This window comes from Lissotriton vulgaris, unplaced genomic scaffold, assembly GCF_964263255.1.
Source record: "Lissotriton vulgaris unplaced genomic scaffold, aLisVul1.2 SCAFFOLD_9369, whole genome shotgun sequence".
Taxonomy (NCBI): Eukaryota; Metazoa; Chordata; class Amphibia; order Caudata; family Salamandridae; genus Lissotriton; species Lissotriton vulgaris.
In genome coordinates, this window is record NW_028254685.1 from 25,013 (window position 1) to 49,490 (window position 24,478).

The window sequence follows — 24,478 nt, forward strand, 5'->3', positions numbered from 1 at the left end:
AAAAAAGCCGCGTTACATGACGAGCTCAGCTCGTCATCAGCACACGACCACCGTGGCTGATGACGAGCTGAGCTCGTCATCAGCATCGAAAGGGTTAAAATTCTAAAAATTCCATCTGTGGAAGAAGCCTTTACTTGTACATTTCTGGCTGGGCTCTATGTTGACCAGGGTGCATGCAGCTGGGGGCAGCACTGGCAGTGATTGCACACTGGCATCACCATGTCTCTGCGAGGCAATATATTACGGTTGGTAACTTTAGAAAAACATGGAGCACCCACGCCAGTCAGTTCGCTGTTTTCAGTTAATTATGGGGCAATTACTTGTCATTTCCAAGTTTCCTTCTAAAGGGAATCGGGTCTAAATGTGGGACTTTCGTACATGACTTATGCTGGCAGCATAAGTTAAAACTTACCAGGCCCATTTTTGTTGCAAAAGATAGGTGTTCGACAACATCCCTCCTGGACGAAAGCTAATTAAAGAAAAATATTAAGCAATGTTGGCAATAATATTATAATAATATTGTAAGTTACTGTTGTACTTATAAGCATTTTGGTAGTGCATAGTGATGCATAGTGAGGTTGTGGTGCCCCTGAGTGATGCTGTGGTGATGCGATAGATAGATAGAGTGCGATGGATAGAGTGAGTGCGATAGATAGTGAGGGCGATAGATAGATAGAGGGAGGGCGATAGATAGATAGAGGGAGGGCGAAAGATAGCTAGAGGGAGGGCGAGAGAGAGATAGAGGGTGTGCGAGGAATGGAGTGTGGGCGATGGATGGAGTGTGGGGCAAGGGATGGAGTGTGGGGCGAGGGATGGAGTGTGGAGCGAGGGATGGAGTGTGGAGCGAGGGATGGAGTGTGGGGCGAGGGATGGAGTGTGGGGCGAGGGATGGAGTGTGGGGCGAGGGATGGGGTTGTGGGGCGAGGGATGGAGTGTGGGGCGAGGGATGGAGTGTGGGGCGAGGGATGGGGTTGTGGGGCGAGGGATGGAGTGTGGAGCGAGACTGTCCCATTGTTCGGGTGCTCGAGGCGAGTTTGGGGATAGGGAGCAAGATTCTGCCCTGCCAGAGAAGACGGCACCTGACTCCGACCGAGGTTGTCCCGGCCTCGGAATGAGATCGACGGGTGTACTGAGGCCCCCCTGTTGACAGCCTCTCCACACTGTGCTTTCAGAGGGCAGGGTGGCCAGACAGCATCTGGAGCCGGAGTTCTACTGCCTAGTGCCGCCTGCAGACCACCCGGCGCTGCACAGGGTCTGCAGCTGGATAACTCTTACTAAGCGACCTGGATAAAAGGCGGAGTGGCGCCTATGACGATCACCTTACTCAGCTCACTGAGCAATCTTTGGCTGTAAAAGTCTCTGCCTCGGATTGCACAGGCGGATCTCTGCAGCAGGAGCACGAACCCCCAGAGCTGTGTTATATTGCAGGATTCCGGATCTATGTAGCGGGCATATTGTTCATTGAGCTGTCTCACTGGGAATCTCACGCTCTGCAGAAGCTGCACTAACACACTGAGCTATCCCACTTGCATTGCACCTAGTGGCTAGGTCTCTGGGGAGGGAGCGTAGACCGGTTGAGCTGCCTTCCTGGGACTGGAACCTGTACACTGCACGCTCTGCAGCAGGTGCATGACTCATCTGAGCTGTCTCACTAGATTAGGGACCCGAGCACTGACTGTCGCATCTACATCTCTGCACACAGGTCTTTAAAATATTGAGCTGTGTGACTGAGGTTGGAACTGGCGCCCTGCTTCATGCACACGAGCTCCGCTGAAGCATTAACCCACCGAGCTATCTTACCTGGACTCCCTGCTGCACGTGCACACAAACCTCAGAGGGTGCATCCGAGCTGTTTTCATTGGTTTGCAACCTTTCATGGTAGTTGCACTGAGATTTCTGCAAGGGGTGCATTAACCCCCGAGCTGCGTTGCTAGCAAAAGTTAATAGCTGAATTGTAACAAGGAATAATATAACTTTGCAAAGTGTTCCAGGGCAGCGCGTGACTGACAGTCCTCAAATGAATCACTTTCTGAACTGCAGTTCTCTTTGCCGGGTGCCGTCTGAAATCACACCCAGCCTTCACTGTATGTAACCCTGTCTTGAAAAACAAAATAAAAGGGTTGAAATACCTCTTCTCCCATTGAAAGGCGGCAGCTGCCTTGCCAGCGTTAAGGCGACCAGCATAAGAACCAAAAACATGCGTTGGTGTGTGTGAGGTCAGAACACCGCGGGAGCAGACGTAACAGTAACACACACAGACGCACAGAAACACAGACACACAGAAACACAAACACCCACACACAGACACCCACACACAGACACCGAGGCACACACAGAAGCACACACAGGTATACACACAGAGACACACCCAACACAAACACACACACACACACAGAGCGCCAACACAGACAGCCAGACTGTAACTCTGTACCCAGGAACAGCATTTCATGGGAAGTTCATCGCCTGTTACTAGAACCCTATGTAGACCAATACAACTAAATACATTTTAAAAAGAACATTCGAATGAAAACAGGAGCTAAAGAAAACACAGGCACATGTTACACCTATGTCACACCTTCTGGTAAAACTCCCCGTGATGAAATGCAGTGACAGGAAGCAGGTGCTCGCAGCCTCTGCTTGGCAGAGACGCAGGCCCCGGTCCAATCCCACTTTCCGTTGTCCAGCCCACCAGAGATGACCAAACAAAATCCAACATTCCTGTTCGAACTCATCATAAAGACCTCAACCCAAATCAATGATTAAGCCATAAAGGAAGGAACAGAAGCAGATGAGAAGCAAGATAGAAGGGTGTGTGCGTGTACCATAAACTCAGCAATGTCCTGCTCTTTGATCTCTATCTGACCTTTTGCTTAACAAGGAACTGGCTCAGCGAGGTCAGCCTCGGGCAAGGGAGTCAGTTCCAGGTCACATAGAAGTCAGCTAAGGTGTACTGTCCCAAAGACTCGTACATACCACTCATCATTTGCGGTCCGCTGACACCAAAATCGACTATATCCGACGACCTTCGAACCACAGACCCTCCGGGTCACAGAACCACAACTGAACACCCCCGTCTGTACTCTGTACCTCATGCACTAAACAACCCGTCTGTACTCTGTACCTCATGTACTGAACACCCCCCGTCTGTACTCTGTACCTCATGCACTGAACACCCCCGTCTGTACTCTGTACCTCGTGTACTGAACACCAACAGTCTGTACTCTGTACCTCGTGTACTGAACACCAACAGTCTGTACTCTGTACCTCGTGTACTCAACACCCCGTCTGTACTCTGTACCTCATGTACTGAACACCCATAGTCTGTACTCTGTACCTCATGTACTCAGCACCCCGTCTGTACTCTGTAACTCATGTACTGAACACCCCCCTCTGTACTCTGTAACTCATGTACTGAACACCCCCCGTCTGTACTCTGTACCTCATGCACTGAACACCCCAGTCTGTACTCTGTACCTCGTGTACTGAACACCAACAGTCTGTACTCTGTACCTCGTGTACTCAACACCCCGTCTGTACTCTGTACCTCATGTACTGAACACCCATAGTCTGTACTCTGTACCTCATGTACTCAGCACCCCGTCTGTACTCTGTAACTCATGTACTGAACACCCCCGTCTGTACTCTGTAACTCATGTACTGAACACCCCCCGTCTGTACTCTGTATCTCATGCACTGAACACCCCAGTCTGTACTCTGTACCTCGTGTACTCAACACCCCCGTCTGTACTCTGTACCTCACGTACCGAACACCCATAGTCTGTACTCTGTACCTCATGTACTGAACACCCACAGTCTGTAGTGTACTGAACACCCCCATAGACTGTACTCTGTACCACATGCACTGAACACCCCCGTCTGTACTCTGTACCTCGTGTACTGAACACCAACAGTCTGTACTCTGTACCTCGTGTACTGAACACCAACAGTCTGTACTCTGTACCTCGTGTACTCAACACCCCGTCTGTACTCTGTACCTCATGTATTGAACACCCCTCCGTCTGTACTCTGTACCTCGTGTACTCAACACCCCCGTCTGTACTCTGTACCTCGTGTACTCAACCCCCCGTCTGTACCCGTCTGTACTCTGTACCTCGTGCACTCAACCCCCCGTCTGTACTCTGTACCTCGTGTACTCAACACCCGTCTGTACTCTGTACCTCGTGTACTCAACACCCGTCTGTACTCTGTACCTCATGTACTCAACACCCGTCTGCACTCTGTACCTCGTGTACTCAACACCCGTCTGTACTCTGTACCTCGTGTACTCAACACCCGTCTGCACTCTGTACCTCGTGTACTCAACACCCGTCTGTACTCTGTACCTCATGTACTCAACACCCCCGTCTGTACTCTGTACCTCACGTACTGAACACCCCCAGTCTGTGCACAGTCCTGGGCAGGGCCCCATGGCTTGCACCGTGTACCTGGTGCTTTGCTGCCCGTACCTCAGATAGTTAATACTCGGGCTGCACGTGCCCCGAGCTCCGTCCTGACATGTGATTACCTGCGACGCTGCCCCATCGGGGATTTTTGGAGAGGGAGGGGTGAGGTCGGGGGTGGATCTTAAATCTTGGATGGATACAGCAAGGCTGGGGTGATAGCCTTGGTCAGAGCTCCACCCCAGCAGCGCCTGGCATCAGCCTCACCACTGCCGGCCGCATCCCGACCTCATCACCGCGGAATGAAGCCCAACGCCAGGGTGCCCCTGGCCGTCATCAGCGCTAGCGCCCTGGTCCTTCTCTTGGCGCTAGGCTTCGTCATCATGTACTGGAGCCTCACCTGCGAGGGCAGCGCCCCCCCGGCGGGCACAGACGGGGGGAACCGGAGCCTGGAGCAGCGACTGCGCCAGGAGCTGCAATCTAGCGCTGCGAGCCTGGAGCGCGCCAACCAGGAGCTGGGCGCCTCCCGCAACCAGACGGTACGTGCCCACCATATACGTGCCTCTGTGCGCCCCCAACTGGCCCCATCTCGGAATGCAATTTAATGTAATGCCAGGAAGAAACCTCAGGCGGTTGACGCACCTGCAGCTGAGATCTGTGTGCACCTGCAGAGAGCAGGTCTGACACCCACAGGGTCGCTCGGAAGACACCCTAAGCCCTAGGGGGGGGGGGGGGGGGGGCAGTCTGAAAGTCCCAGGCCAGAGGCCCGGAGCACTGTCTGCATTGTCACCGTATTAATGGTTAGTTAAAGATTTGTTTTGATGTGAATAATGGAAAAAATATATATGTAAAAATAACAAGAATTAGAAATGCAATAGGTCTCGGATTTTTTTGAGTTGGCGCTAATGGCATTGTAAATGGCAATGTGTTTTCGCCATGTGTTATGGAGTGTATGCATGTGGTGTGGAGTGGAAAATGTGTGTTGGATTGGAATAGTAGGAATGGTGGCATGCTGCGCTTTAGATGAATATGTTTAAAAGTTAAGTGCAACACACAAAAAAGATAGATTAGGGTCAGAGGCCAACATTTAAAGACTAACTGGAATATGTAGCCCCAAACTGACATGTACATACAAAATATACTCCAGCGTCTAAAAGATAAGAGAACAAAAAGAGGAAGTTCTTACTAAGAATCAAAATTGTGAAATGGCAAATAGACATAAAAATGTATGTATATGGATTCCCATCATTCACCAAGCCTGGTGATCAGCTTCATCATTTGGGTATCCTTTGATGTAAACAATGACAGACTAGCTCTATAAATATCAGAGCTTACGAATGTCTGAAAGGTATAATTACCAAGATGAGCAAGATAGAAGATGTGGGAACAAGATTTTTTGAAAGATGCAATCTTTTAAAAAATCTTTAAAAAATCTTAAAAAATCTTTCAATCTTTCAAAAAAATCTTTCAAAAAAAATCTTGTTCCCACATCTTCTATCTTGCTCATTGCCCAAAATGTGTACCTATAGTCAGTCAGTCAAATAACTTTATTCGGTTTAAAAAAAACATAAAAGTAAGACATTCGTACACAATATATACAAATATTTAATGTCAAGTTAATACAACAAAATGTTATTTGACTCAAATAAACCACAATTTCTCATAAAATTATTAGAATACAGAACTCTAAAATTCTACAAATATAAATGGGAGACTTCAGTTTAGTTTATGATTCATACCGTTTCCTTATTATGAAAGCATTCCTGATAAAAATGTATGACTACAGTGCAAATTGCTTCATTCGATAAGGATAATAAAAGATTAAAACCCTCCTGGTAGTTACAAGGACGAGCTTTTAAAAAAAGGAATAAGAAACCGGGCCCTTGGATCCCCATAAAGTGCACCGAATAGAATAAGGTGCAAGGTGCTTTGTTTTGTTGAACTGTCGCACGGACAAGGAGGGAGGTTATTGCACCAACCGGCCTGTTTGGGGAAGGCCATTAAAAAGTGTAAAGTGCAGAGCCGAAATCTAGTCAAGAAAAATCTAAAATGTGCGTTAGTGGTAAAAGCCAGGTAAAATTGGGGATGCAAAAAGCGCTGGTTAATGTATGGTTGGAGCCCAACTATCCTCCTGGGTTTATCATGCTCTTTGCAAAATGCATTTTTAATGGTTTGTTTCGCGCTTGAGTCATGCTGTCCGGATTGTCATAATAATGCCCAAGGGCTATTTCTTTGAACTTTCCCTTTACATAACGGAGCCATGGAATGGCCTCAACATTGTCCATCTTCATGCATTCCCTGACAATCTCTTTTGTTAGCGTTAAGTCTTCTGACAGCCAAACCTTTGCCCAGAGGATTAATGGGGCAATATTAATCCGATCCGCAATAAAATCAACCCCTAGCTCAGTATGACAAAATGCTGAAGGGGCGCTTTGGGGAATTATCAGTAGTCTCTTTAGGAACTTATTCTCTAATATCTGGAGTTTTGTGCTTCGATAGTATCCCCATACTCCCGCCCCATAAGTGGCAATAGACAAACATTTGGATCTATAAAAGATACCAGTTCCATTACCGGCTTATGGCCCAATTTACTTGCAAAGCGGGAGAGACTCTCCACTGCACGGCTAGTGTTCTGGACCCTGGATGTAATAAGCTGTTCCCAATTCAATTTTTCATTAAAAACATTCCCCAAATAGTTAAAATTTAAAACCTTGTCAATTTTCTTATCATTTACCATACAATTTCTTGATTTGGTCTGACTAGGACCACAGACCATAATATAAGATTTATTGAAATTTACCTTTAGATCCAAGGCTGACATAAATTTATTAAAAACATTCAATGTGACTTCTGTAGGCTATTAGCGGTTAAGGCCATTAAAACAGTGTCATCCGCACATGACAACAACGGAATTACTTTCCCTCCTATTCTTGGCAGATCTAACTCCTCGCTTTTCAGGGCAGATTCAAGGCTGTTAGTGTACAAGAGGAAGAGGAAGGGGGCCAGTATACACCCCTGACGTACTCCTTCCGTAGAGATAATGGGCCCCGTTCTTTCACCCCCTGGACCATACCGTATAGACACTGTGGTGTACCTATAGATTATAAGCCTGTCAATGCAGTAGACACCACCTCCTACCACCATCGTAAAGTGACCCGAACCTGCAGGTTACACCAACCTCTCTACTGCAGGTGCATTAGCCCTCCGAGCTACCTTGCTCATACTCGAGCCTCTGTCTGCAAGCTAAGCACTGGTTTCTGCGGCACACTGGTTTACCCTTTGGTATTAAACCTGCAACCTATAGGTTGCCAGGATTATTCTTTTGATGTTAAACCTGTAACCTACAAGTAACCAACGCTGTTCTTTTAATATTAAACCTGTAGCCTATGACTATAAGTTGTCAGAGCTATCCTATTGATATTAGAGCAGTAACTTATAGGTTGGCAGGGTTATCCCATTGCTATTAAACTTGTAACCTACAGGTTACCAAAGATGTCCTATTGATATTAAACCTGTAGCCTTAAGGTCGTCAAAGCTACCCTATTGATATTCAACCTGTAGCCTATAGGTTGTCTGGGCTATACTATTGAAGTTAAACCTGTAACCTACTGATTGCTAGAGCTATCCTATTGATATTAAACCTGTAACCTATACGTTGGCAGAGTTATTCTATAGATGTTAAACATGAAGTCTATAGGTTGCCAGTGCAAAAACAATTGATGCACAGAATGCAGAACAATGTCATAAATTCACCGCAGTACAGAGATCTGGGCCTAAATCCATGATTTTTTTGCACTCCACACCACCCTAGGTCAGACATGGCCATTTGCAAATCAGCCTTGACCCTGTGCCTCATGGGAACAGCCAAGGCCGAACTGCCAAGCCATTTTTTCCCTGGACCGGAAACAAGCATCCTAGGACCGGTTCTTTAGCCAGGATAGCTTGACTCCAGTGGTATGGAGTGCACGGGACTCACGTCTGAGCATACCAATCCCACTCCGGGTGACAAATGCAAAAATAACAATTGATGGACAGAATGCAGAACAATGTCATACATTCACCGGTCCTAGGATGCTTGATTCCGGTCTGGGAAAGGCATGGCTTGGCAGTTCGGGCTGGACTGTTTCCATGAGGCACGGGGTCAAGGCTGATTTGCATATGGCCATTTCTGAACTGGGTGGTGTGGAGTGCAAAAAACGATGGATTTAGGCCCAGATCTCTGTACTGGGGTGAATGTATGACATTGTTGTCTTTGCTATAGGTTACCAGGGCTGTCCTATTGATATAAAACCCGTAACCTGTGCCAGAGCTATCCCATTGATGTTAACCTTAACCTACAGGCCACCAAATCTGCTCTATTGATAATAAACCCGTAGTGCCTATAGGTTGCCAGGGTTATCGTATTGATGTTAAGCCTGTGACCTATAGGTCATCAGAGCTGCCCTACTGATATTAAACCTGTAGCCTATAGGTTGTCAGGGCTATCCTATTGATATTAAGCCTATCCGTTTTCAGGGCTGTCAAATTGACATTAAACCTGTAGCCTATCGGTTGCCAGGGTTATCAGATTGATGTTAAGCCTGTAGCTTATAGGTCGGTCGTCAGAGCTACCCGATTGATATTAAACCTGTAGCCTACAGGTTGGCAGTGTTATCCTATTGATATTAAACCTGTAGCCTACAGGTTACCAGGGTTATCGTAGTGATGTTCAGCCTGTACCCTATAGGTCATCAAAACTATCCTATTGTTATTGAACCTGTAACCTATAAGTTGTCAGGGCTATCCTATTGATATTAAACCTGTAAGCTATAAGTCGTCAGAGCTATGCTATTGATATTAAACCTGTAGCCTATTGGTTGCCAGGGCTACCCTACTGCTGTTATACCCGTCACCTATAGGTTGCCAGAGCTATCATATTGATGTTACAGTTGTATCCTATAGGTTGTCAGAGCTTTCCTATTGATATTGAACCTGTAGCCTACAGGTTGCTGGTGATCTGTGCGCAAAAATGTGTTCTCGTGGGCTCAATGCCACCATAAACTAGAGGTCGGCCATGTCTGCTGCTCTCGTGCACACGGGAAGCTACACACAGATGCCCGCCTGCCTGTCTTCATGTCTCCCCTCTCACCCCTTCTTCTTTAGGAGGTCCTGAAAGGGACCATCGCGAGGCGGCTGCAGGAAGTCCGCGGTCTTGAGCAGACAGTTAGGAACCTGACCAGCGAAAACCAGAGGCTGCAAGGTGAGTGGAAAACCACAGGATACACGGATCACTCATGCAGAACTGAACACAGGCTGACGCTTCACCCGCTGCTCAGCTAAAATAGGTTTCATCATCAGCCAACCCGATGAAATGTGTTAATAAAATGAGATGAAAGGTTGAGTTATCTCTCCTGTATTGAAACTACCTGACCTGCGGGTCACACGCTCATCCAATCTCTGCAGTTTATTGCGTGTAATTGTTATGTTATGTTATGTTATAAAGCTCTTTTATAGCGCGCGGCTACTCACAAGAGTGTCCCGGCGCTTTGGCAAAGAGGAAAAAAATCAGTACATAACACAGTGCTCTACGCAGGTGGCAAAGATATTACTGGGTGAAAAGCCACGTCTTGAGCCCTGTTGTAAGACTCTGCGTCTATGTCTGTGCTTGGGGCGCCCTCCAGTGGCGCGGTGTGTGCTCTGCAGCTTCAGCTTCTTGTAGATAGTTTTCATTAGGTCTGCTGCTGTTAGGAAGACATTTTGATTTACTAAAATTATAGGAGTTATAAACTGATGGGGGCTTTCAAACGACTCTCTTCATCCATTGGTCCGTAGTTGCGTCATTCACACATTTTCTACCTCCAGCTAAAGCGCACAGCACGGGGCAAACAGGCCAGCCCCCTCCCGTCCCTGGCCACCTTCCCTGTGAGCGACGCAGTCTGCCCCTTCGCAAGGAACGCACACCATGTACTCAGTGCCATGACTACTAGGGCAATGCCTGCTTTTAAAGACTAAAACAGATGTTGCTTTCGGACATTATTCTAATATTAATGGCAGCCCAGAAATTCTCCAACAATAGCATTTTACAAAAGAGCATTTGTAAAGCCAAAAGGCTGGAAGCTGAAGCCAGACCTATTTTGGTTGTAAATATCCATCTCAGATGAGACGCACTATAGTTGAAAGGAGGAGAAGTAAAGGCTCACGGTTTTAATGATACTTGGCCTCAAGAGCAGTCGTTTACACACCCAAGTGCAACTAAGGTAGGCAGAAAACATATTTTGAGGATACATTTTGAAGAACAAGTTACTTACCTTTGGTAATGATATATCTCGGGTAATTCTAAGGTAAGGAATCTATAACTAATAATCTCTTTCAGATTTTCTATTTAGTGATTCAGGATTGGAAATGTTGATTGGCTAATGGCATTTAACGGCGCATAGAACAATTTTCATTCATGGTGATTGCATTTGTATAGTGCTTAACCCCTTCCATGCTGATGACGGCCGGGAGCCGTCATGGCACACAGTGCTCGTGTGCTGATGACGGCTCCCGGCCGTCATGACTGCACCCGCGATCCGAATGTGCCGCACAGGTGCAGAATCGCGGCCGCGACCAAGGGGTTAATATCCCTAAAGAAGCGCTGAAGCGGAGGGATAGCACGCTACACCGTGGGGTGTTGCTCACAATGTTTGATTTGCTTTTGATTTGTGAGAAGACCTGGGTGCGCCTACCTGCTTTGATAGGCGTATGACAACAAACTGTAGGCTTCTGGGTAACCACATAACTCGTGTTGGGAGGCTCACACCCTGTAAACAAATGAAAATGTCCCCTGTTATCTAAAATTTACAAATTAAACTACAGCAGGAAATCTACTTCTGTCCTAGAAATCTTGAAATCCTCACTTGATCTTCTAAAAGTCAGAAATGTGCTCCAGAGATATAGATACTTCTATGGGTACACATTTCTGACTGGTGACACACTACCTTTGTGAATCAGCTCACTAGAACTTGAAATCCTCGCCCTGGTTTGATAGGTAAGTGAAATAACGTACATGGCCATAATGCGAATTGCCCAGGGTCAAACAACTTGTTTGAATGTGGATTCTAGGCTTAGAAAAATGGTCTTCTGCTTCCATGGCTATGACACTGGCTGGTAGATCACAACACTTACACTTCTTTGCTCCTTACCCCGATATCCTTCAGGATGTTCTAGCGGCTTGTTCTCGCCATTTCATTGGGACTCTGTTTATCGCAGCAGAGTTGTGTCTAGAGTTTAATGGGGAACAAGGTCTGTGATAACTTCAGCACACTGGAGGACAGGCCACTGTACTTAAGACCCAATACGTCTGGCACTGCAGCCCAAACACATTCAAATTAAACATGGAGTCTGATGAATGACATTTTCAGGTTTCATAGAATCCTACAAAACCGGAGAACCACACTGCGTAGGCAAACCTTCAGATCATATGAACACCCACCAGAGAGTTGCTCCCTCCAGAATAAAAACTCAAAAAACAATGGAACCAGATCAAACTTCTGACCAGTGGCTGGGCTGGTTCCTCGGCCCCTGAGCTCCTGGTCACCAATTAAAAGGAGGAATCCACTGGTCTGCTCCACAGAGGGCCTCTCAATCAACCCTCGAGGCTTGCTCTTGTCCGCACTATCCCAACGAACATGATGAAATCCCTGGTGCTAAGGACCCTCTGAGACCCTCTGCGGTTCAGGAAGGAGCGAGGGCCTGACTCTTTGCCAGCAGAGGATGAAGGGTTGGACTTACTGAGCGCTAGAACCGCCCTAGGACAGATCTTCCACCCAAGGACAGAAGAAACGATAGATGACGCAGGGACACACCCTCCCAAGAACAAAGCGAAGCCTTCCTCATGAGGGTGGTAGACACCATCACACGTGGAACCCATCGCTTGCTGTGATTTGTCTCACTGCCCCCATAGGCCCAGCTTCCTGATCAAAGAGACAACGAAACACTTCCCACACAGGCCACACCACCAACTCACACCCTTCCCACCACACACAAGACACTGAATAGGGTACTATCTATGTGCCAAGGCGCTTAGGTGCCTCATCAGGGGTATGAAGCGCTATATAAATGCTAATATCACCATCACTTACTGGAGATCTGTAGAGCCAGAGGGGCCAAGTATAGCCTAACTCTGAGGCTCAGAGGCACCGCAGCGCTTTGAGGCGGCTGGGAGGCAATATATCCACATTCTACAGAACCCCTAAAGGAACAAAATCCATCCAAAGTCATAAAATGGCTAATAATATACGAATGAGAAAGAAAACTCTGATTTAAACTGCAAGTTAGATCATAGTTTGTGCAACACAAGTGCCTAACATTAACATTACTATTAATATATTAATGATAGAATAATTTTTGTTATGCTCTCTCTCTCTTTATATTTCTTTACTAGATGACCTGCTGAGCTGGAAAAAGAACCTCTCATCCACCTCAGAGGAGCTTCGCGAAGCGAAGAGCGCTCAGGAGGAGCTGCAGAGGCAGAAGTAGGTGGAAGGGTGGCAGCGGGCAGTGGTGCACAGGTGGGCCGCGACCCCTGCATGTGATGTGAGAGACTCCCAGAGAAGTGTGTACAGGGAGGCAGAGAGCTCAAGTTTTTCATGGTTGATGTCAGTAGCTAACCAGGACCTTTCTTATCATTGCATTCTGGGTCTTGCAGTTTGCACCTCTTATTATAAATCCTGGACTCCAAGTACCAGAATGCAAAGGAAAAACATGAGAGTAGATGTGTTCACCTGCATGAGACTAAGTCACATGTCTGTGGCCCATGTGTGAGAGGGTGATGTCTCAAAAGACGCGGAGGCTTACGTCGATGAAGACTTTTACAGTCTGAGTCTGGCTTCCGGTGTGCAGCCCACTTTGGCCTCAGTAGGTATATTTTTATTTGTGGAACACTTGTGATATCACAAATGAGGGACATAAATTTGACACTCACTTTTCAGTGGTCTTTCCATACAACATGCTCCAGGGACACAGGCTGAACGATGATTGCACGATCCCGCTTACACTATCGATAGCCAACAAGCGACCTGCACACAGCAGATGTACGCAGCATAGTTTGCACATTTTCAAAATAATAATAATTTTAGCTGGAGTTCAGAAAAAGCAGTAATCACACCAGCTTGCCAAGGCCAGGTGCATTGGCCTTGCCAATACTTGTTCTCCTTACTTTACAAACTTTCAGAACATCTGCCTAAGCCAACAAAAATTCTATTTATACCTATGCATGTTGCGGCTCTAGGCTTTCTGGAAATGTGAACACCGTTCACCAAATCCTTCCATTTGAAGACGTTGGACCAAAATGATTTCCTCCTGTCATAGTAGCAGACCAGATCCACACATTCATCAACAATCCAAGCAGCCGCCTAAGTCTTTAACCCCTTCACTGCGGTGGCTATTCCGCCGCAGTGCTAAGGGGGCGGGGGGAGGCTGCGCGGCGCGCCCATGCTGGTGACGGAACCGCTCCGTCACCAGCCGCGGTTGCGCTGTGCTCATGACGGAGTTGTTCCGTCACGGCCCCGCACGCTCTATGGAACGCTCAACGCAGGCGCGGAATCCGTGCAGGCGCAGACGCGCCAAGCGGGCCGTGACGGAATCGCTCCGTCATTAGCACAGCGCGACCGTGGCTGATGACGGAGTGGTTCCATCACCAGCAGGGGAGGGGTTAAGAGAGAATTAAAACATCTGGCTTGGATTCCAACCAACTACGAATAGTAGTATCCGTGTAGTAAACCTCTGCGGATATAGGGCTGGAGGGAGGAGGACAAACCTGCAACCAGACGGCAGTCGCTAGTTACCAGATTAAATTCCTAATCCCATTCAACATTAAATCTATCCATTTGACCCCTTTAATCTTGGTAAATAAATGTTTCCAGCTAGAAGAGGCTTTAATAGCTCCAGTGTCTCATCTTCTATAAATTTATGAGGGTCGGTGTATGTTCTATGTCAGAACACTGAGGACAAAAATTTGTGAAGCCAAATTATAGAGACCTTAATATCAAGGTCCAAAATCTGGTGATGGTAAGTACCTATACATAAGTAGAGATTTACTCTTCTTGCCTCCATTTCTCCATACCTTATATACATAGTCATGGTACACATTTGTGAAGTAAAGCACTGTAAATGTGTAGGTACCCGTATATACTTATCCTCACAGTACTTTGGTTAAACCACTAGATTTGTAGTCCTTGTTTCATGGGGCCTAGAGTGATTCCATTTCTGTTTTTCCACAGCAATGAATATCAGGAGAGACTTCAGCAGATGGAGTCGCTGTTACACAATGGAAGTGGTCGACCAAAAAGTGTGCGCCTCTTTGGCATGGAAACGTTGACGGTTCTCTTGACGCTAATCTTTTTGGTGTATTAATCAAGGATAGAGTAAAGTGTAAGTAAAAACCATGCAATCAGATGGCAGTGGGTTTCGACTAATAATCTTCAGTCTTATAAAATAAATTGTCAAGTTAAGTCAATGTGAAGTTAAGAATAGTAAAATTGAAGTTACCTATATATATATATATTTTCCTTTCCCATATTCCGGCTGTCGAAATTTTTGCATTCTAAAATTCCAGTCTTGACATTCTGGTAGTAAACTGCCTGTACAGCCTTGTAGAATCTAGTAAGTAGGGTGTACGATAAGATAGTTACTACTCCTTTGTCTAGGTACGAGTATAGGAGCCAGACAAGGTAAGAGTAGGCGCAACTCTACCAGAACCCATAAAACGTATAGCAATATCAAGCCTGCAATAGCATTGCTAAAACATTTTCCCTTTACACATCAACCTGAATTACATCTATTGCAAAAATATACCCCCCATACATTTGTCCAGGCAAAACTGTCCTAAAATAAGTGGGGAGTGAGTTTGGCTGGATTCAGAAATTATTTGCACGTTAAAATGTCTGTAGAGGGATATGAATGCCAGGTCGAGATTATGGGAGTCTACAATTTGGAGAATAACGTCTGGAAAATAATTGCTACATTCTACGGAGTCTATTCGGGGAATATTCATATTCAATTAGCACATATAGAAAGGACTGTGCCCTCTTCGCATTTTTAGGTCTCGCCTTTTCCATTGGAAAATGGCGAGAATTCAAGTGCTCAAAATGCTCGTGAAACCAAGGGTTTCGTTCGTGCAGTTTTCTTTAAGTTCACGTGAATCACGTGACCAAACAAGCACGAGCATTAGCCTCCCTCCCTCCTAATTGCATTTTTTCACGGCCGCACAGCACATCAAAGGGCTTCTCCCAGCGTGTGCTGTGCGGCTTCTCCTCCCCTAATTATTAATGGCTGGCCGGTGGCCGGCCGTACTTTCAGTTTCCCTAACATCTCACGCGACAGCCTGCATCTCCCCTGCTCTAGGATATCAAACACTTCCTCCATCTAATGTTGCCTAATTCTGCCTTTTGTTTCAGGATTCAATCTCTTTTTCTGTGTCCTGTGTCACTTTATTTATTTCTTGTTTAAACTGGGTGACTTGTCCCGTGACATATTAGGAGGCCGTTGCAATTCACGCTGGGCGTCGATTTTTAAAATTATTTTTATAGTTGTGTGCCTGACTGCAACCACCGCTTGTCACCGAACAGCTGCTTCATGATTAGCACACACTTCCACTTCATTTTCTGGTGTTCCCCGATCCGGCGTGACATTTCCTCCGACTACATTACAGGCGCGGCTGCAAGTGAGTCAGTCATGCCTGTGGTGGTGTTTGAAAAATCTTGTACCAACGTTGGTAAGTATACGTGATAAAATGTAAAACCGTGACGTGCAATGCCCAGGATCACACACTGTCCAAGTGAAAGCGCCGGGACTAGAACACAACACCCTTTGTTCCATAGTCAGCAATTCACCTAATCACTTGAGCAAATCTATTCCCGAAGCCGTTCAAAATGTTGGCAAAACTTTGTAAATACTGTTCAACACCAGCTATGGAACCCTCTGTGGATCTGTACCGTCGCCTTCCCTGGACTGTAAGCGCACCTGTCTGAACCCTGGCTCCGTGGTGGCTCTCTCCAGGTGAGTGCAGCGGGGGTTGGATCTTGGGGTACCCCTCAGGCCTGTGGGCTACGGTTCTTAATAGCTGGCCTGGCACCGGACACTGCGGGGTACGCACCCACCTCCGCAGCAGGCGCGTTCTCCCGCCGGGCAACCTTCTTGTGGAGCTAACTGCACATCTAGAGGGGAGAGCCCTCGTGCCAGGAGCCTGCTGGTGCCAGGAGTGTGGGCCGCTGCTGGTGCCAGGGAAGCGGCTTTCAGTGTGAGATGAACCCGCCGGGCACGGGCCGGCCGCCGACTCACTGGAGGCAACACGGCCAGGATTTTTGTAAAGCGCTTTTGGACACAGGGAGTGTTAGGCGCTAGAGCACCTTGGAATGCAGTGACCGTGAGAGCCCTTTCAAGCGCTACGGGTGACGTGAAGTACTGAGTGGCTTAAAAAAACGAGTGAAGTGCTTTGCAATCTCGTATGTATGAGACACGTGTAATGCGCTCCAATGTACTGTGGTTTCATGGTGTATGTAAAGTGATCTGGGGTACTGTGTATACAAGGGGCTTGTACAGTGCTTTGGTGTACTGTGTATGCAAGGGGCTTGCACAGTGCTCTGGGGTACTGTGCATACAAGGGGCTTGTACAGTGCTCTGGGGTTCGTTGTATACAAGGGGCTTGTACAGTGCTTTGGGGTACTGTGCACAAACTTATTGTAATGTGCACAGTCACGCGCAAGGATACCTTGGCGCTGTGACTGCGGGATCAGGGTACAGAGGCAGAATGCAGCCTGTCTCTGTAAATACGTGCTTTTATAAGAGACAGCACAGCCTGTCTCTGGAGATGCGTGCTTTATAAGAGACACCAGAGCCTGTCTCTGTAGAGTGTGGGATAGTAGTTTATTGTACGGTTAATAAGAACCTTAACAAACAGACGTGGGGAACACAGGCATTCCGCATACACAGTTAAAAGGACCCATAAGAAGGCGCAGGCCTGGGTTCGGTGCAGAAAGGTTGAGCCGAGCCATGGTTACAGCGGAAGAACAGGATTGGCAGCATTTCGAAGGCTAAAAGGCCCTGAGCAGAATCACAGAAGCAGCACAGACAATACCGGCCCGTTTGAGGCTCACCGCGCTGGCAGTGGTGCCATGGGCGACGGAATAGTGAACTTTTGAAACGTAAGATGCATCACAAATGTTTGCACGCGCAGGCCAGCAGTATCCGCTGCACGGGTGACAACATTTTAAAGACAAAATCCAGTGTGCAGGAGAGAATAGAAGGGGGCTTAAGCCGCGCCCCTGGATGTTGGATGGTTAGATCACGGATGGGAGAAGCATCGTCCAGGTTGGCCGCAGCCCCCTGCAGAAACTTTACAGTTTAAACGTTTAATAAGGAGTTCACAGGGTCGGGCTGGTTGTCACTGCCCATCAGCAGGGAGGCGAATAAAGTCTGACCGGAGAAGGATTTTCCTTTACTACAGCGAACAAGGGCAGGTGCATAGGATATGGATTAAAGTTTGTTTTTCCTGACCACAGAGACGGCATCTTGTATCGTGGGGATGTGAGTGACGTCATGCTGGAAGGTGACCTCGCAAGTTCCGCTCACCCAGCCTTAATGCCACTGACGGCCTTAATCCGCAGGGGGCATGTGCAAGGAATGTCGATCTGCTGCTCAGTAGAGGAGCCTGTCATTGTGGCGACGAGGCTAACCAGTCTGTCACTGCAGGCACTGGGTGTATCAGTCGCAGCGCAGCCTGTCGCTGCAGACTGCTGCTACACCAGTCGCAGTGCGGTTTGTTGCTGCAGACACCTGGTACACAAGTCGCAGCACAGTCTGTCGCTGCAGATTCCTGGTACACAAGTCGCAGCAGTCTGTCACTGCAGACTCCTGGTGCACCAGTCGCGGCACAGTCTGTCGCTGCAGATTCCTGGTACACAAGTCGCAGCACAGTCTGTCACAGCAGACTCCTGGTGCACCAGTTGTGCCACAGTCTTTCGCTGCAGACCCCTGGTACACAAGTCGCAGCACAGTCTGTCGCTGCAGACTCGTGGTGCACCAGTCGCATCACAGTATGTCTCTGCAGACTCGTGGTGCACCAGTCGCAGCACAGTATGTCGCTGCAGACTCCTGGTGCACCAGTCGCAGGACAGTATGTTGCTGCAGACTCCTGGTGCACCAGTCGCAGCACAGTATGTTGCTGCAGACTCCTGGTGCACCAGTCGCAGCACAGTCTGTTGCTGCAGACTCCTGCTGCACTAGTCGCAGCACAGTCTTTTGCTGGAGACTCCTGGTGCACCAGTCGCAGCACAGTCCGTCGCTGCAGACTCCTGGTACATACGTCCAGAGTACAGTACAGCCAGCACTTCAGTCTGCCAGATCAGGCACTTGGGGTGCGGTCTGCTGCTGCAGAGACGGCAACACAGAGAGAGGAGAAAGAAAAACCCTGCGCTGCGCCTGTAAAAGACACTGTCCCATAGAGAGTTTTAAGAGTCGCCTAGTGTCAGCCAGGCCGGTAAAGACCTCTCGGATACAGACAATGCCTCCCTCACTGTTACTAGAGTACTGCATCTGAGGTACTTCAATGTTAAGCTGTTCAGCATAAGTATCATTCAATGCCACAGTTCTACACCACACAATCCAACTTCACCACATAATTCGACCACAAACCAAAGCCAAAAGGGCGACAGCCAATGCCAGGCCTATTGTCCTTGCAAGTGGTTGTGTAATAAACTCTTGCATCTTTTCCAACCATGACTTGTTCCTCTAGGCACAGAAAAGTTGTCCTGAGAAAGAATCACTTGCCAATAGGTCTTGCAGTAGGAAAGTTGGAGCTATTACAATTGCAAATAACAATGCCTTTTAATTTTTTCATTTTAAAAACATAAAGGGCTTTGTCATTTACAAAACCAATAGCTCCAACTTTCCTACTGCAAGACCTATTGGCAACGCCAGTGCTTGTTAATAATAGGGGGTTGAATGTTTTGGGGCCAGTTCACAAAGGCGTGCAGGAGTATGTAAAACAGTAGTATTTCTAACCATAAATGCTTTCGTGAATTCGAACCCCATTGGGGTCACATTTAAACCGGGCGAATACAACTTGGAATATTGTACCAAATTACAACCCGTAGCACAGCAGAGCCTTTTAGTAAAAAAAAGTGTTATACATATTTTTTAATTATTTTTTAAACTTTTATCCTGCAGGGCTGCTGTGAGGACGCGAGGTACGGTGCGAGAAGCAGGAGTTCCCGATACCCAAGAAATTCTTGGGGAGCCCTGCAACTCTGGAGCTTTGTCATGTTTCACCAATGGGAGGAGACGATGCTGATGTCACTGAGGACATCACCGCCATGCGCTCTATGCGCCAATCGGATATCAGCCTACGTTTCAGGATTATTCATGACACTCTGGCACTAAGGAGGAGGAAAGACCACAAAAAATGGGATTCTGGGGTTTAGGGGGATCAGCAATTGCAGATTGAATGACGGGGAAGCTTTGCTTGCACGTATTTTAAAACAATCAGATTATGATTTCACATTTACTATGCACTGTCTCAGTCAGTAATTCATTTTTATCTTAGGTGATTATTTGTATATCCATTGCCTTATATTTCATTTACTACTTTAAGATCAGTTGATATATCAAGTTTTGCTGCAGAACGGTTCATACCTCAGTTTTCTTTCGTGGTGATTTTTTCTTTGTATCCACTTCCTCCTACTGAATTGTCATTGATTTTTTTTTTGCACTAAGGTGTGTCAAACTGTTGCAGATGGGTTCTTTCCTCTCACTGTTGGCATTGTTATTGTTACAAGTACTTTCACTTGAATATTATCCCTTCCTCGTCGCCAAATGTACTATCCCTGTTCATGTTTTACAGCTAAATGTATGTCTCTCATGCTGTCCAAAGAAACACGTGGGCCCATGAGCCTTTGGACACTCTTCGTACAGACAAACCAATCCCACACCTGAGGCAGGTTCTGCTAACACACTTCTGAATCTGGGAGATTATCACACCTCAGGTTTGTCTTCCTGAAGCAAGATCTGTAGCCGTTGTCTTCACGGCCTCATGCACTCTCTTCAGCCTTCAGGCGGACTTGGTCCTGCGGGTACCAGTCAAAGACCATAAACAGATTTTGAGACCGGTCCCCACTGAGCCTACTAGTTCTAGCCTCATCTCGGCCAATTTTGTTTCATGAAAAGAAAAATTATACGTGAGGAACAAAGGCAGGTCCTTCAGAGGTAGGGTACAGGTGAGGGTTGCTATAACAGGTCCCAGGTGCTACTTTGCGGGTAAATAAAATGTTAGTGATGGACATGTATGTGCACTGGCATGTGCAGGCCAGAGCTCCCGTGTAAGTGTGACGTGAACTTCTGGTAATTCGTAAACACATGCTGATTGAGGTCACTGGTTTTTAATTTTTATTTTAAAGAACACTCAACATTCAATTAGAGTACAGAGTTTAAGCTATTTATTTTGCTTTTCTTTCCTGAAATTAACTATTTCCATTAAATTTCTTTTGATTTTCAATAACTCATCTATGGCGTTTTCATTGCAATATAAAATAATCGTTGCGTTGTCCGATATGCACTTGTATAGTTTGTTACCATAAGTATGCAAAAGAAAGGTTGTTGTTGATTTAAACGATTGAGTTTGTTGTGTGAATGTTGTGAACGTATCTAGGATCCTAATTAAATATTCCCGATTTTTGCCCTTATGTGGTTATAACAAATCATATCCTTATAAAGGCATAAGAATCATATCCATATTTAGTAATAGCCAATGGAGTCCAAATACGGCAAGGCTACTTCCTTAGACTCTTAGAAAGTACAACAAGTTCTTTAAACAAACCAAACCTCCAGCAACCCGGAAATTCCCCCTGCTTTTGTTTTGATTTGTCCTAGAACTCCTGCGAGTCCTGAAAGAACTGCCAGTTCTTAGTGACATCTCTTATTGACGTCTTATGTCCAAACCTTACGTCAAACACGGCACCTTCCAGGTATAAATATACCAGCATTTGCCTTAAGCAAGACACTGTGGTTTGGAGCAGAGCGGCTATCTACTTACCCAAAGCCCAGCTGATGCGAGAGCCGAAGGAAGCCGTCCCTCCCATTTGATGCACTGAGAAAGACGCTGTCTTTTCTCCTGCCGAGAAAATCCAGCTCCAGTGTTTCCAGTTACCCTTGCGGGTTACTGGGAGATCGAGTCCTGAGAACGAGATACAAGACCTCCTTCATTCTAAAACCAAGGTACGGAGCTGATTAGACCCTTAGAGAATTCTTGATTCAGATTCTTGGCAAAACTAACTTAACTTAAACTGCAACTCCCTTACTCCTTCCCACGTACTAGGCTTAGGTTAGGTACACTGGGGTAGGCGTATCTTAGAAGCACCAGTTGAGTATGTTTAGTTAAATTTTATCATTGTATATAATTGTATATATTTTATCCGTTTTAAGTATCATATGGCTCAGAAACCATATCAATGCTTTTACAGTATTATTTCATAATACTCCTTTTACTGTACGCTCTTTACTTTATGACAAGTATTTCAACTGTGGCAATTCATTTCTCTTGCATGAGAAAGAAGACTGCTCAATAAAAAACACCTTTTAGTGAAAATGCCCGTCTCTCTAGTTCTCTGCACTCTGGTGAAACTAAGCATGCACGATTGACTGGGGTGAAATAGCTATCTATTTTTTCTGCGACTCTAGAGATATACTCCTTATTCTGGGGGAGCAAAGTTGTCATGTTTATGCGGTTGTCAGAAGCTAATCCCTTCTTGTCTAATCAGGGAAGTTAACTCCTCCCTGTTCATTCGAGAAAGTTTCTAGTGACCTCTGAGCTAGCTGGCATACCTAATTAAGTCTAACATATTCAGTACAGACCTAGTCGACCTCAGTCCTACGTCTAAACTACCGTTTATATTATTCCAATGCGCAGAGCCTATTGGGAATATAGGAACTACACTACATGATGTTGCGTGTTGGTGGGTTTGTTGTGCGATGTTGCGTTTTGGTGGGTTTATTGTGCTATGTTGCGTGTTGGTGGGTTTGTTGTGCTATGTTGCATGTTGGTGGGTTTGTTGTGCTATGTTGCATGTTGGTGGGTTTGTTGTGCCATGTTGCGTGTTGGTGAGTTTCTTGTGTTATGTAGCGTGTTGGTGGTTTTGTTGTACTATGTAGCATGTTGGTGGGTTTGTTGTGCTATGTTGCGTGTTGAGTTTGTTTTGCTAGGTTGCAAGTTCATGAGTTTCTTGTGCGAGGTTGGGTCTTGGTGGGTTTGTTGTGCTAGGTTGCGTGTTGGTGGGTTTGTTGTGCTATGTTGCGTGTTGGTGGGTTTTTTTGTGCTATGTTGTGTGTTCGTTTGTTAGTTGTGCTTTTCTGAGAGTGAGGTGGGAGGCAGGAGAGCTAGAAAAGAGGGAGCCGGAGGGATAGGAGGAGAGCGCAGGACACTGGGAATGAGGAAGGCACTTTGTGAATGGAGTGGCCCCCTCCAGATAGAACAACAGGGCCCTGTGAGTGTGCAGCCTCTGACTGGACATGTAGGAAGGAAGGACGCGGAGGAGGTGTGAGGGAAGCGAGCTCCATGGGCAGGAGGGGCGCAATGAGGCAGAACTCAGGGGTTACGGAGCAGGCATCAGACTTAGTTCTGGCCTATAGACAGTTTTAGGTATTTTAACACTCACTTAATGGGAAAAAAACATAAATAAAAAATACTTGTAGAGGCTTTGTTGCAGCCGCCTTCATCCATTGGTCCACTGAACTGACCTTCACATTATGATTTGCATTCTGACACCCAATAACGGGGAGGGCGGGGTCCCAGCCCGCCCAGCAAATGCAGATGAGGCGTAGAAAGCACTCTACTGAGGGGCGTGAGAAGAGCAAGGCTACAGCAGGCCAAACGTCACCCAAGCAAGCCCCAAATCCACATCCGGGTCATTTCTAATCAGTTTCATATTTTCATCATAGCACGAAGCCCACCTTTCAGTCGGTTCTAGGGGGCCCTTTTGCAAGGACCCTGCAGTAGGCAAGGGACACTGGGAAGACATGATGGGTACATTGGCTGAGGGCTGCCTCTCCTGGGACACTTTCAGCAAAGGACAAAACCAAGCTCTTTTCTTCTGAGCACACATGCCAACCATGGACCAGCACTCTTCCATGGAGAGCACTTTGGGTACACCCGGGTCTCACCCCTGTAGAGAGGCGCTGACCTTCTTGGGGCAGAGACGTATATGTTTCGTCCCGCCTTGGTTCCTCCATGATCGCCCTTCTTCTGAGCAGCATCTCTCTCATGCAAGGTCATCTCCAATGTCCCTCCTGAGCAGTCGGTCAGTTCCTTCCTTCGAAGCAGAGTCCCGGGAGTCTTCCCGGGCAGGTTCAAGCGAAGTCCCCAGGTTTCTGTTCCTGAACCTGGCAAGGGGAGATGCCAGAATGTCCTTCAACTCGCAGCTTAGAGGGTTTTTCATCACCATCCTTGGAAAAAAACTGGGCAAGATGGCTGGAAGCACCCGTCCCATCTTTATGCCAAAGTTGCCGGCATCAGTTGTGTATTCCGGCTGTCACTTCTGATTCTGGTTGGGGGGGGGGGTAGCTCTGCTGTTTTGTTTCACTCAGACTGGTTCAGCCAAAGTCTTTGCCAGAAAGCGTGAGCAGGACAGACCATGTCAATAACTAAACAACGATTTCCAGAATGCAAGATGCAGCTGGCTAAAAACCCAGGACTGGCTGAAGGTGCCACACATGGCGCGGATTATTTGGCAGGTAAGTATCTCCGTGTAAGACGCAGGCTTGGACTCCCAACTGGGGTGAGCGAAATGTGCGTAATTACAAGAAATTTCGTCAAAATGACACCTAATTATGCTAAATGCCCATCCACCATTTCTCGGTATACTCTGGCATGAAATAAGTCCTTGCATCAACGTTTCTTGCGAGGATTCGTTTTGAACTACTAAAAAGTGGAAAACAACTAAAGCATCGCAAACAACACCTGCTCGCGTTCTGTTGTTATCCTTCATTTATGGAAAACTTTTACCACGAATTTCACTTTCACAGTACATTTCGATCTCAAAAGTTTGTAATTAAGCAAGAGGTGCATAATT

The 24,478-nt window shown here is 46.8% G+C and overlaps 1 protein-coding gene across 2 annotated transcripts in view; it reads left to right on the top strand.

Moving 5' to 3' along the window:
* Positions 1-20,910, top strand: part of LOC147659459 (uncharacterized) — a 36,680-nt gene extending 15,770 nt beyond the window's left edge. Inside the window, exons 1-5 of one of the 2 annotated variants that reach the window (XM_086951739.1) lie at positions 4,664-4,939; positions 9,543-9,639; positions 12,805-12,895; positions 14,642-14,792; positions 19,587-20,910. In XM_086951739.1, coding sequence (XP_086807865.1) covers positions 4,703-4,939; positions 9,543-9,639; positions 12,805-12,895; positions 14,642-14,774 — 558 coding nt within the window. In that variant the 5' untranslated portion in view covers positions 4,664-4,702 and the 3' untranslated portion in view covers positions 14,775-14,792; positions 19,587-20,910. Of the gene's footprint in view, positions 1-4,663; positions 4,940-9,542; positions 9,640-12,804; positions 12,896-14,641; positions 14,793-19,586 lie in introns of those variants that run through there. The other variant, XM_086951740.1, reaches the window with a different exon arrangement.
* The last annotated feature ends 3,568 nt before the right edge of the window (positions 20,911-24,478 follow it).